This window comes from Aptenodytes forsteri, unplaced genomic scaffold (assembly GCF_000699145.1).
Source record: "Aptenodytes forsteri isolate BGI_AS27 unplaced genomic scaffold, ASM69914v1 Scaffold132, whole genome shotgun sequence".
NCBI lineage: Eukaryota > Metazoa > Chordata > Aves > Sphenisciformes > Spheniscidae > Aptenodytes > Aptenodytes forsteri.
The window spans coordinates 3,778,492-3,792,031 of NW_008795520.1; the positions used below are offsets into that span (position 1 = coordinate 3,778,492).

The following is a 13,540-nucleotide window of genomic DNA, read 5'->3' on the forward strand; positions in this document are numbered from 1 at the left end:
TACCTGTCTTGTCTGAAATTAATTTAAAATGCTACTGCTAGACTGAGATAGCAATACCTTCCACCCACTTCGTTCTGTTTTTCCATCCACTGAATAAAGGCAACCCTCTGGGAGATGCAGAGGTTAGGCCTGCTCAGGCCTTGTCTCTGCTCATTTAACTGAAATTGGGTGTACTGTTTTGATTAGCTAAATGTATAACTTTAAGCTTTCTTAAACTTAGTTTGAATTGTTTTAGTTTTCTTTGGCAATTTACTGAATGAAGGTAACCAAATTAGAGATAGTAAATCTACTTAGCCAAATTAGTATAAATTCACTTACAGAGACAAGGCCCTGGAAAGATGGTAGATATTGATGGTGCCACATTTGTCATTTTGTTGTTGTTCAAATGCCAGGAATCCCTTTGGCTTCAATTTTGAAAAGTTTGCTTAATAGTTTGACTAGGTGCCCTTGAAGCTATAGAGTATTTTGCCATTGATATTGACTGTTAAGAAAGTAGTTCCTCAATCTGCTTAAAATCGAAGGGAGGAATTTGGTATGTGCATGTTGAAATTATTTCTGTAGGCATCTTTAGGCACCTCGCATTTGGTCTGTATTCCTTGTCTCCAGGAATTTAAAGGTTTATTCTGCTGGATATTTTCTATTGTCTGATTTTTTTGACAACAATGTTTAAAAATGAAATGATAACACTAAATTTTGTGAGAGGCAATAAAGTTGAGTTTAAAAGGAGATTGTCAAGGGATGTACTTGTACAATGGCAAAGGAGAAGAAATATCTCCTTTGTGGGAACTGAGAGGATGTCTGGAACATGGCCAACGTTCACATTGTAGAAAGTACATCAGACTGTGCTAGGAGACATCAGGTGGTGAGGGTTTTAAGGATCTGTCTTAGGGTAAGAAAATGGATTATAGGACCACAGGATAATTCATGTGAGAAGGGACTTCAGGAGGTGTAAAAGAGGGTCAGCTGTGAGGCCAGACCAGGTTGCTCAAGGCTTTATCCAGTCAGGTCTTGAAAACCTCAAAGGATGTGAAGGCTGTACAGCCTCTCTGGGCAACCTCTTCCAGGGCTTGCTTGTCCTCATGATAAAAAAACTTTTCCCTGTATCTAGTTAAAACCTCTCTTGCTTCAATTACCGTAAGAAGCGTGTTTCTGTTGTTGGAAACACTTTTTGCCATGTAAGACCTGATACCTCGGGGGCATTGAGTGCTTCTGATTTCTAGGACGTCAGTAGAAGTAGCGCGTCCTTTGTGCCAGTTAGGCTCCTGGTATTAGCAGTCAGTTTTGACCTTATGATCTAACAGGGGGATGAACTCAGCTCTGTTCTTAAAAAGTAGTGAATAGCAGTGGTAGAAAGGGAGATTCATCAGTCAGTCTTCTAGCTAGCTTGGGTATCAGTTGTGTAACAGTATGGCTCTCGTGTATTTACCTGTCTTGGGGCAAACTTTGTGGCCTGCATGCACACTCTCTAAGCTAACAAGTTTAGTGGTAGCCTGGGATATTTTTACCATTCTGTTGTGACTTCACTGTAGACATACTTCTTAAAGGCTAGTAAAACATTACAATGTTGGTCCAAGATGAACTTTCCTTTCCTACCATTTAAAAAAAAAAAAAAAATTTGCAAACTTAAAAAGTAATCAATGTTCCTGCTGAACCGAATCATTACTGCCGTTTTTAAAAATGGGCTTTTAGTAGAGAAGAAGATAATCCTGTGTGCTTTTTTCCCTCTTTATTTTTAGGGGTTGGAAAGACTACTTTGATCCAGAAAGTCACTCAAGCGCTAAAATCCTCGGGCATTCCCATTGATGGATTTTACACAGAGGAAGTTAGAGAAGGTGGCAGGAGAACAGGATTTGATGTTGTCACTTTGTCTGGAAAACGAGGACCTTTATCTAGAGTCAGGTACTGAGATTTTTAATAACTGCAAGTGGCTTATTGTTTTATGCTTCTGCTCCAGTCTGTCGGCATGTTAAATGCTCCTCCAGAAGGTGATTTCCAGCACACATATGGCTTTCATGGTCAGGTTCTTTGTTCAGTTCTCATGTCCTGGCTGAGACCTATATTATGTATGTAGACAGTGTCTCTATTGCGTAGTGAAGTATTGAAAATGTGCTAGAGAAGGGTGTTCTCTCTTACTGCCTATTTTATACCAGATAGAGAGGAAGCACTGCCGACCCTTTTATTGTGAGGCCAAGTCTCTTTGGGATACAGTAAGTAGCTTATTGTAGGCAGGGAGGAAGATTTTTTGTTTCCACCAGCTGATTTATGGAGACAGAAGTGGAAAATAAAAGGGAAATTGCATATAACATTGTTTTAAAGAGCCACTGACTGGCTCACAAAACCCACATGTGAGTTTTAAGAAAAAGAGGGTTTTGGAGCCCCACTAAGAAGGGGAGCCTCTGAAGTGCAGTCTCTCCCAATTCACTAGACTTAGCTTTTCATGCATTGTGCAAAACTTAGTGTAGGTCCAGGTGTGACGTTAGCACCTCATTCAGACATAGTTGATCTGACTAAATAATTTGCATACTGCTAATAAAGGAGGTTCACCTAGGATAATGTGATGCAGCACATGCAAAATGAGTATTTTTCCAAGATTGTTTAAGGGTTTTGCAGCCCATACTGAGAATTGGGGTACTGCTGTCTATAGTGTCACATTACCAAACTCAAAGATCTGAACTGCAGGCATGTATTTTGATTTCAGTGTAAATACATCTGCTGGCTTTTAGATCCCATTGTCCTTCTGTACACTGTTCAAATTTGAGCTTACGTAGTTGTGAAGGTAGCTTACGGTATATTTATTATCTGAAAGTATGTTATCTACAATATGACTTAATGGATGGTTTACAGAGTTTCTTTCCTTTCCTTAGAAGAATTAAGGGGATTTGACTTATTAGGATAACTTCTCATAAATCCACTTGAAAAGACTGCAGTGAGTTCTCATTAAGCTCGTTACTTAGAAGGAATTGTGTATCTCTTTTTTTCAAATTCAGTTCTGATTCTTCTACTTCAAGACGTGAATATCGGGTCGGACAGTATGTTGTAGACCTTGTTTCATTTGAGCAGTTGGTTCTACCTATGCTGAGAAATGTGAGTATTCTGTGAAAGTTGCTGAAAAATGGATGCTTTATGATAATGAGTGTTATTGGAAGGCCCTTCTAGAGCACTAGTTTTTGATATTAATAAATGGCCTGTTTCTTGGGTATCGCTGATTCTCACTGACTTTGGGATCAGGAAGCTGCAGTGGCAAATCTTGCTTGTTCTCTTGTGCTTACTGTGGTGTTGGAGAGATTGCAGTCCCCTCTTATTCTTGATCTGACATCGTCCTGTGAGCAGGACCTCCTTAGCCTGAGAGAGAGCCGATAGGAAGTTTCTTCCTACGTCACTGTCTTGCATATTGGAAGGCAAACAAAACGTATGAGTGGCTTACCGTGCAGAACTGAGTGGAGTCACTGGGTCACTCCAAGAAAAAGGCTTTTGCTGCTGCTCTTCTTCTTTACAGCCTTTTACTAGTTTTTGATATTAATAAATGGCCTGTTTCTTGGGTATCGCTGATTCTCACTGACTTTGGGATCAGGAAGCTGCAGTGGCAAATCTTGCTTGTTCTCTTGTGCTTACTGTGGTGTTGGAGAGATTGCAGTCCCCTCTTATTCTTGATCTGACATCGTCCTGTGAGCAGGACCTCCTTAGCCTGAGAGAGAGCCGATAGGAAGTTTCTTCCTACGTCACTGTCTTGCATATTGGAAGGCAAACAAAACGTATGAGTGGCTTACCGTGCAGAACTGAGTGGAGTCACTGGGTCGCTCCAAGAAAAAGGCTTTTGCTGCTGCTCTTCTTTACAGCCTTTTTTTCCCTCTTGCTCTGGTTCCCATCTTCTTCCAGTAGAAGCATTTGTTTCTTCAATCCAGTGGTTATTTTTGATTACTGCTGTATAAGTACCTGCAGGCTGCTAGGTTTTAACTGATGATAGCAGCCTGATAATTTGGGATTTAGCCTGCTGCACAAGGAGTGCTCTGATTGTGACAAGACTTTCCACACAGTCTTTTTCCTGTCCTCCTAACATTCTGTTACTGCCTTTTTCCTTCTCCTTCCTCCCTCCAACTCCAACCTTTCCCCTCTCCAAAATTGAACAAGCACACATCTGATATTGGCAATAACATATCACAAACAGTGTGCAGCAGCTGCTGAACTGTACTACTAAAAAAGTCCTATTGTGATTTTTCTACACTGCCAAAGCTCAAGGGGCCAAGGAAGAAGGGACTTCTTAATGAACTTCGAAAGAACAAAAAACCAAAGAGGTGCAAGGAGCAAAAATGAGATTGAGGGTCTGATTCTTGTTTTTGTCAAGGAACATTAAAGTCTGAGAGTAGGGAAGCAAAGATGTTGGTGGCGAGGGAGAAAGGAAGTATGAATAAAAAGGGACAATTTTTATATTTAATTTCACTGTAACTTGATTTACTATGTTAGTAAATAGAAGGATAGTTTAATGAAAAAGACTTCATTAAGCCAGTGCTGTACTCGGAATCCTTTTACTGCTGCATTAATGTGAAGTCCAGGAGAGATCTTGCTCGAAGGGTGTTAGCAGTGTTGAATTTTTCTGGTTGTTATATAGCTTTCTGCAAGTACAAGAGCATGAGGAGAAGAAGAAAAGGGGCCAGCAGGGTCGGACAGTGCATGACCCTGTTCTCATTGGAGGCACTGGTAATCAGTTTTGTGGGAATGTGGTCGTGCATGTAGGTGGCACAAAATGGGAGAGGAGGAGAGTGCGGAAGATTATAGAACTGAAACAAGAAGAGACAAATGAAGAATGAGGGCAGGAGAGTCATAGGTATGGTCTGGTTTGATCAGAGCAGCATGGAGTAGGCATGTGCCCATTTAGTGTTGAGGACAGCTTCAGCTCTTAAGGCTTGGATCTTGTTCACTCCAGTGAGAACGGGGGTAGATCCTACAATGGATGATCTCTCTAGTTCTGGAAACTTTACCAGTCAGGACCGAGGATTTTTTTCAAAGCAAAATGCTCTGTTTCTCAATGTGTCACCTTGTGACTAGTATTGGCTTTTTAGCTCACTGATCTATGAAAGGATTTTAGATAAAATAGCTACTCAGCAGGGACGTAGTTTGAAAAGATTTTAGGATGCATGTTATACAGTTCTTCCACTTTCCCAGAAGCAAATACTTTGCCTTCACAAGGGAAAAGATTGCAATTTTTTTTCCTTTTTTTTTTTTAGGTTCTATATAATATGGCTGGTATTGGTATATATTCATGGATCTACAGTGATGTTTTGACTTGAGCTGATTTCCTTCTCACTTCTATAAGTAATGGAGTACAGTTCTCAGTTACTTTTACCAAGAGAGGGTAGGCAGTGCGCTTCCTTTTCTCTTGAATAGTTCCTCTGCTTTCCGAGTTGCCTTTCCTTCCATGGCTCTCACCCATGTTCTCTCCTAGACTTCCCTGCTGCTGACGCCAGTCTGCAGCACGTTTACTGTTTGGCACAGTATTCATTTCATGAAAAAAGCAAAGAAACACAAATGTGGTTAATTGTTAGTGTGGTGCCTATCCTACGGTCCAGGGGGATGGCTAGGACTATAGAATAAGCTGTATCTTGACGAAGAAATGGAAGATGACTGTTCTGATGTGAAGGAGGCTTGGAAATGGCTTGGTTGTTATCCAGATAGTTTTGAAGATAGCTAGTTGTTCTGAGAGAAATGCTAGTTTTGACCCTCCTTTGACCCAGCTACAAGAGGAGGAACTTGCAAATCTAGATTTAATGCAAGTCTTATTTTTAATACTTGTGTTGTGTGCATATTGATCTATTCTAAATGCATAATTTGATGGGAAGAATGAAGTTTTGAAAAACCGCTGTCCCTCAGATTGATTGAGAGCTGCTAGTAGGCAAAGTGCAGTTCTTAATTGTCAAATAGCTCATATGGGACCATTGTGAGAATTCTGCTTTGAAGGAAATATCCATAATATCCATTTTCCTATTGTAGTTGGTATTTATGTTTTACATATATTTTCATCTTTCCAAAAATCTGTGCTGAAATAGAAATGATAGATTTATAAGTCTGTCAGTTACCAGCTGCAGCTTTGACTCTCCCACTTTCCCCAGTATTACAATTGAATTGATTTCTTTTGGAGGTATTTCTTTTATTAGCATAGAAATTATTTCTGATGCTTGTTCTAAGTTCTGTGTTGTTTACGGTCTCTTGATGCACTTTTCCACAGGTAAACCATGGCAGTGATGCAGACAAAAAAATTTGTGTCATAGATGAGATTGGTAAAATGGAACTCTTCAGCCAGGCTTTTATTCAAGCTGTTCGTCAAACGCTGACTGGCTCAGGGACTGTGGTGCTTGGAACTATTCCAATACCTAAGGGAAAGCCACTGGATCTTGTTGAAGAAATAAGAAGTAGGAAAGATGTTAAAGTGTTCAACGTGAGTAATATTTAATATCCTTAAAGAGCCTTCTGTTCTAGGTTGCTGGTTTGTATTTGGCTCTGTTTAAAAACGAATTGTTACTACCAATTGATAGCTGTGGGTAGCTTGTATGAAATAAGTTTTTTAGTTTCCATTTTATTCTTAATGGGCAGGTGTTCACCTTATTAAAAAAAATCACATTTGGCACTTACTGTAGCAGTCTCGCACAGCTGGCTTTGCTTGTGAGGGGCTGTAGAAGTAATGATATAGTTGTTTTAAAAGGTTTTCTTGCTGTAGTATTATTGCCGTATAAGTATTCATTATTCCTAAGAGTTACATCTTTTAAAGTATGGTCAGATTTTTAATTTTTTTTTTTCCAGACTGACTTGCAGAAATAGTACCAGTAATCATATTCAAGGAAAAAAAGAGGCAGCAGTGGAGTTTGCAGAAATTATTTCTAGAAGACAGACACTTGTAAATGGAGTGTACTTTCTCTGGAGTCAGTGAACCCATTTTAGAATTCATTATGTTATTTTTACAGACATAATTTTCAGAATGTTAGGGCTTCAAAGTGCATTTCTGATCAGTTACAGGGAGGTTCTCAAAAACGTACCACAACAAAACATAGTCTGTTCACAGGAATACATGTGTGAGGTTTCCTTAACATCTGTAAGTGTCCTGGATGCTTCACAAAAACAAGCTAAATGCAGCCCCCGCTCCTTTGATTTCTTTTTCTGCTCAGTGGGTACTATTTGTAGTAGAGAATAAAGCTGTGTATCCAAAACTGAACTGTGCATCTCCATAAATTATAAATTCAGTAAGTGGGATGTAAACATCCTGGCTTACTAACAGGGGTAATATGCTATAGAGCAGTATACTGTTGCAGCCTGTTCTTTATCAGATGCACGTCACGGTGAGAATGCTTACTTTGTTTTCATCCAAGTGAATGAGGAAGGGAAAAAAACACTATCTCAACAACTTTATACTGAATGATCTTAATTACTGCAGAGAAAGCAAAGCCTCCATCTTCTTTTTTCCTCTTCAAAGTGAGATTAATAAAACTGCAGTGCTCAGAAAAGTTCCTCAGCTTTCTTTTAGTTGGCGAGCCCATCATCATCTTCAATTTCTGTTTTTTAAATTAAATGCCTGTTTAATTAAGTGCTAAAGCAATCCTAGGAGCAAAGATGAGAGAAGATTCCTTTCCTCACATAAGCATTCAACTCCTACTGTTCCTTTCAGAGATAAAACCCCAGGTTTCCCGCTGACAAGCTCATGTGTGTTAGTTGTCAGGCTACTGAACAGGGATGCGCGTGAATGTGAATTTTATGACTTGCTTTACAGTGGTAGGACTGGGGAAGAGGGAATGGAGAACGCCTCACTGAAAGTAACAGTCATTCAGTGCTTAGGCTGCAGTCACAGCAAGGCAATAGTGTGCGTTTGGTCCTCTCGGGAGGAAACAGAGGGCTAGAAAACAGCATTTGGCTTTTCAAGGAAGCTTTTGAGTCTTCCACTGTCTCTCTTTATCAGGTGATGTTCTGAGGGCATGTGCCACTCAGCCCCGGGTTGTTAGGTGTATCAGTCTGCTGATACATCTTTCTCTTAAGTACTGACTACAGCCACAAAAAGTCTTCCTGTAAATTTCAATGGAGCAGTGTTTTCTCTAGCTAAAAAAAAACTTTACTAAAAAAATGAGCCATCCTGTTTATGCTGCTGAGATTAGGACATGCAGGTTTCTTTGTTTAAATAGAGTTCTCTGGTGAATCCGTTAGCCAAAAGCATGGGTGTGAAATGTTTGACAGACTGCAATAGTTCCCAGGTGGCAGAGACCTGCTATGCTAAAGTCTTGTGCAGGAGAGCATCTGTCTCGCTTGCTCCAGTGACATACTACGTGCTCTTTCCCAGCTAGTTAAAACGTGTGCATGAGCAGGAACAGAACCTGCCCATGGGGAGTCAGAGGTGTTACTAGCTGAGGTAAATACTGGATCACCAACTATGTTCTTCAAGGGCTGCGGCATGGGGAGAACCTGGAGTGCCCAAATAGCTCATGGTTAGTAATTTCTTACTAACTTTTATGGTGCCTGGAAGTGTGCAGAAGTAGGTGGCTACCTTCCAAAAAAGTTCTGCCTGCTTTGTCACTTAATATGGAGTTAGGCTACATTCAAGTAACTCAGCAGAGTTTTCTCATCCTTCTCTTACTGTCGCAAGGACAGTTCTGATGTTTGACGCTAAGTGCATAGAGACAGCTGTTTCGGGTTTTACAGTCCCTTCTGTCTTGAAAGCATATTCAGTTGGTGTAAATGGGCCCAGATGCCCTAAAAGCAGTTGAGGACTTGTCTCAAATGTTTAATTTAGTATGTTTAGAGCACTTAATGATAGGAGCTCTGATATTTAACACGTTTCTTTCCATTGTTGCCCAATTCCATTTTGCTGAGAACTAAACTTTCCAGTGAAACTACAGAGGGTCTTTTTGCACCTGGGTCTGTGTAGTTTTGCAGACACGGTGTCATAAATAGGATCAGATTGTCCTTAGCAGCTGGCACACATTAATTTTCTCCCATTTTCCCATCTATTAATTTTGCTTCCATGAAACCCATTAGTGAAGTTTGGTTGCAATTGCCTTTTAAGAAAGAAAATAAATAGTTAAATGGATCAGAAGAAGAAAAGGTTCCATTTGAACAGACTGTGCAAGAGGGGTTTCCTTGACAGTACCTTAACAGTTAGGGGAAGAAAGCTTTTGTCCTCTACTGTTGCCTGTGTGGAGTCTAGGTGTTAGTTTCCTCCAAATTGCCTAAATGCTTCGTATAAGCAGCATTTACAGTTATTTTCAGCTCCCTGTCTAAAAATCTACCCATCTGTTTGTACATTCAGTACAGATACTGGGAGATTTGTTCTCTCTGGGAAAGCTGCCTGCACTGAATGTCTCCAGATCTTAAGACGAGACTTATATCTATCAAGCAGCCTTTGTAAAACAGTTGTGAAAATTTCCCAGCATTTGGCACTTTCTCTCTGCTGCTCTCACTGGACTTCTGGCATGTAGGTATGGATAACTGATAGATAAAACGTAGTATTGTTTTTGTTGGCTGTGAGACAGTGGGAAGAGTTATTAAATGTTCAGAAGGTCCTTTGAAAGTCAGGATATCAGGACACTTGCTGTGAGATTTAGAGTTTGGCTGATCTCTGCTCTGTGCCTTGTTTACCTTGGGGTCTCTCAATAGCCTTACTGAAGAGCAATTCCATTCTTTGTTGTCTTGCTCTCTTTGTTATTGTGGGGTTTTCTGTTTCTCTTATAATAGGCTTGGAATGATACTCAATAAAAACAGCAACATTTTCAGGCAGATCTTCCCTTTCTTTCCCTTTTTTTTTTTTTTTAAAAGTAACTTTTTCATCAGTCCCATGTTTTGATCTGCTGTCTTGAATTCAAGTGGCATAGGTGAGACCACCGACTCTAGGTTTTACAGTGTTCGTTTCCAGCATTTGGATAGGATGTCTGTGACTGTAAATAGCAGTAGGCTCCTAGGGCCAAATTCTTCAGGTAGGACTGTCACCTATTTTAAAAAAAACCAAAACAAAACACAAAACCCCAAAAAACCCGAACTTTCTCTGGTTCAGTATTGACTGTAGTACTGGAAGGGATACAAACCCTTGTGCTCAGATCTTAAATGCAGCTACAGGGAATGCAGTGAAACCTTGCTGGTAGAGAGTTTTATGCCATGCATAGTGTGGTGTCTATCCTTCCTTGCCAAACAGCATTTCTCAAACTTTGTTAAAAATATGAATGCACTTACTTTTTTTTTTTTTTGGCCCATCTGTCTTTGCCTGATTTCTTCCTGCCCTCTCTGCAGGGATCTGAACAGTGGGGAAAATTTCTTCGGCTTTTTAAGATGAGGCTTTTGCTGACACTTCACAGTTGCTTGTTAACCCTTTCACCGCCTCAGCCATCTCCCCAGGTTTTGGTTGAGTTAGTAATGCATGGCACTGTGGGTCACTGGGCTCTGTATCAGGACCCAGTCTGTCAAGAAGGGGTAATTTACACCCCCCCACCCCCTGCCAGGTCTGTGCTTCATCATTGCTGCGCCTGGGAGCTGAGCTGACTAGCAAGTGCTAGCATTTGCTTGGCAGTTTACGGTAATCTGCACGTGCTGCAATGCAGATGGGCCCAGCAAAAGACAGGACACTGGTCTATATGGATTTTCACATGCACTGGTCTTAAAGCCCAGCGTTTCCATGGACTGGTCAACCAAAGGCGTACCTCAGTGTGCTACAAAAGCCCCCCAGCTTTTTCAAGTAGTCTTATTTCTTTTTCAAGGTGTTTCTATCCTGCAATGCTAAGGTTTCTCAGAATATAGGCTTGCGCTGCTAAGCCTGTTTTAATTTTTTTCGTTGCAGATGTTTTTGACTAGGTCTGTCATCCTAATAAATACAACCCTTTCAAGTACTGAAGGCATAAGAACTCCACTTTATAGTAGGAAAATTATATTTGGTAATTGAAAAGGATTTCTAGTAATGACAAAAGTACATGCTGGTTCTTTGAGTGATTCTTGTTAGTTATTTAAGCCCTGAATAGTACTGCAAAATACCATGGGTAATTAAATCAAAAAGATCACTGAATACTCAATTACAGATGCAGGTTTGTGGGTTTAGCTTATTGTGTTCTCAGCAGCAGCAGAAGGCAGGTGTTTGACACTCAACATTCCTTCACTGAGAAAGAAATGCATTTGAATTTCTGCTTTGTTTGTTTTTGAAGTAAACACTGATATAGAGGTTATTCATCAAATTACATCAGTTTTAATTTCTCTTTCTCTAGGTTAGTAAGGAAAACAGAAACAGCATTTTACAAGACATCTTGGCAGCTGTGGAATCCTGCAGAAAATGAAGACCTTTTCTTGCCTGTAAACACTAAAGCTTTTATTTTAACAAAACATTACAACATTTTGCGGATGTTTTAGAGTCTGTCCTTCCTGCTTTAGCCCCTGGAGGCTTTGCTGGAGCCTTCAGGGTAAGCAAGGTAAAGCTGGTAATACTCTAAAATGTGAAAACGAGATGGCAGAATTCTTGTTTATGTGGTTCACAAGCCAATCCATTCAAAAAATTGAACGGATGCGTAGTTAACATCCAGTTCTAATCTGGGTATTTGGAAGTTAGGTGGTCTGACTCTGATCCTAGTTACACCATGTAAAAGCAATTAACTGTCAAATTTGTTTTGAGATCTTAGACCACGCCACACTCTGAAAGACTGCCTAGAGAGCAATTCAGTATCTGGAACTTAGCCCTGGTGTAACAGAACAGGACCCTGCCCAAAATCTATGTGTGCTCTACCTGGTTCACATAGAAATATCTTTGCTGTTGGTGAGCCAGCTTAGGTGTTTCCAAGTGTGTTTCAGCATGGCTGCTGATGATTCATGAGGTAGGAAGGAATAAGCAGATGCTCTTCCCCTAACCCCAGACACTCCTCTCTCCGGTTGCAGTATAAGAAGGGTTATCTAGAATTTCAAGGAAATTCCCTGTAGTCCCAAGTGATATTTACAGAATTCCACTTCAGGAGGAAAAATAACCAACTCTACCCTCTCCTAAGTGGCCCAGACAGTAGTTGATAAGAGGGCCATGTTTTGGGTTTATTTTCAAGTTTCTGATGGCAATCCTGCCTCGCACCCCCTTAAAAAGAATTATATATATAAATCTTCAAGTCCATGAAGTTCAGTCAAATCTTGACTTGTGTTTTTCATGCAGAGTTTATTAAGTCAGGATCTACTTAATACTGCATTTGTCTATATGGGTTTTACAATCTGTTATGTTTGTTGATACTTTTTGTTTGGGCGGGTTTTTCCCTTATTCAATTCTGTACGTGCTTAACGGTTAATGCTGAAATAAGAAGTGTTTGAGAGTATTAGACAATGTGTTTCCCTATGAGGTGTGCAAATGTATTCAGGAAAAGTGCTACCACTTAATCAGTTTTGCATGTTGTGAAAACAGAACTCCCTCCCAGGTGCACACTTAGTTCATTGTATGATTTATAGTCATCTCTGGCTGTAAGAAGTTGCTAAGAATTCAGTCGTTTCTTAACTTTTTTCTGTTCAGTTCAACAACTGTTAAAATGAGCAAACTATTTAAAGGCATTTTCAAATATCATTTTAGTTATTTATTTCTGTAAAACTGACACCCAAAGTTGTCGGGGGCTGGATGGGGACAGGCATTTTTACAGGTGCCCTGAAAACCGCTGGGAGCATGGAGGGAATGTCCTTTCTCTTTCCTATATTCAGAACGAGGGTCTGGTACAAACATTGCCCCTCCACAGATGGTAGGAGGTACACGCCATGTTAAAGGATGCCATGACTGTTCCCTGACTGCCCCGTTACGCTACCATTCTGCCCAAATCCATTTGGACGGTAGTATCGTCTTCATCATATTTGGGAAAAAGAGAATTCCTCTCAGGGTCCCCCTCCTTTGGGAACGTACAGCTCCTGGCTGCTTTTTGCAACGTAAGGCTGTGCCCTGAAGGTACCACTAATCCCTTAATTACCTCAGGCATCTTACTCAGACAAGGCACCTTATTAGAAGTGAAGGACTTGGGACCAAAGTAAACTTTTTCAGGGCGGTGTGCCATAGACTTTTGAACAGAAACCTCTCTGCACTTAAGTGTTGGATGTCCTACTGTTTCAATGTTAAGTCTCTTAAGCTGTAAAATACGCTGGAAAAGAATAGTTCTTTCAATGATTAAATAATTACCCGAAGTCTAGCAAGGTTTTAGTGGGAGTGCAGTTGAGTCTTAAATGAGGACTAGCCTTTAAAGCTAAATAAAATGGAGATATTTGACAGAAGCCGGGGAAGGGAGTTCCTTCAGGAGCGATGGCAGAGTTCAGTTTTCCAAATTCCAGTTCAGCCAGTATTGTTGGGAGTTCATCACTTAAAGCGGTATTTGTTCCTCATAGAAGTAGATACATTGCCCTGCATATAGTGCCATGATGCCTACTGTAGTCCCACCATTTAATAGACTGGAAAAAAAGAAAAAGGAATCATAACAACAAGCTTGGGGAACTTCAGACCAGTGCACTTATAGTACTCTTAAGCGATTGTCTCATGGTGCAAGGAAGACCTTTTGTAGTGAGAGTAGTTAGTCACTGGAAGAACTTC

General features: G+C 40.4%; 1 protein-coding gene across 1 annotated transcript; it reads left to right on the plus strand.

Moving 5' to 3' along the window:
- The first annotated feature begins 805 nt into the window (after nt 1-805).
- NTPCR (nucleoside-triphosphatase, cancer-related) lies at nt 806-12,534 on the plus strand. Its single transcript, XM_009281823.1, has 5 exons — nt 806-830; nt 1,737-1,899; nt 2,988-3,084; nt 6,221-6,430; nt 11,217-12,534. The coding sequence occupies exons 1-5, from the start codon at nt 806-808 to the stop codon at nt 11,283-11,285; spliced, it is 564 nt and encodes a 187-aa protein (XP_009280098.1). The 3' UTR covers nt 11,286-12,534.
- The last annotated feature ends 1,006 nt before the right edge of the window (nt 12,535-13,540 follow it).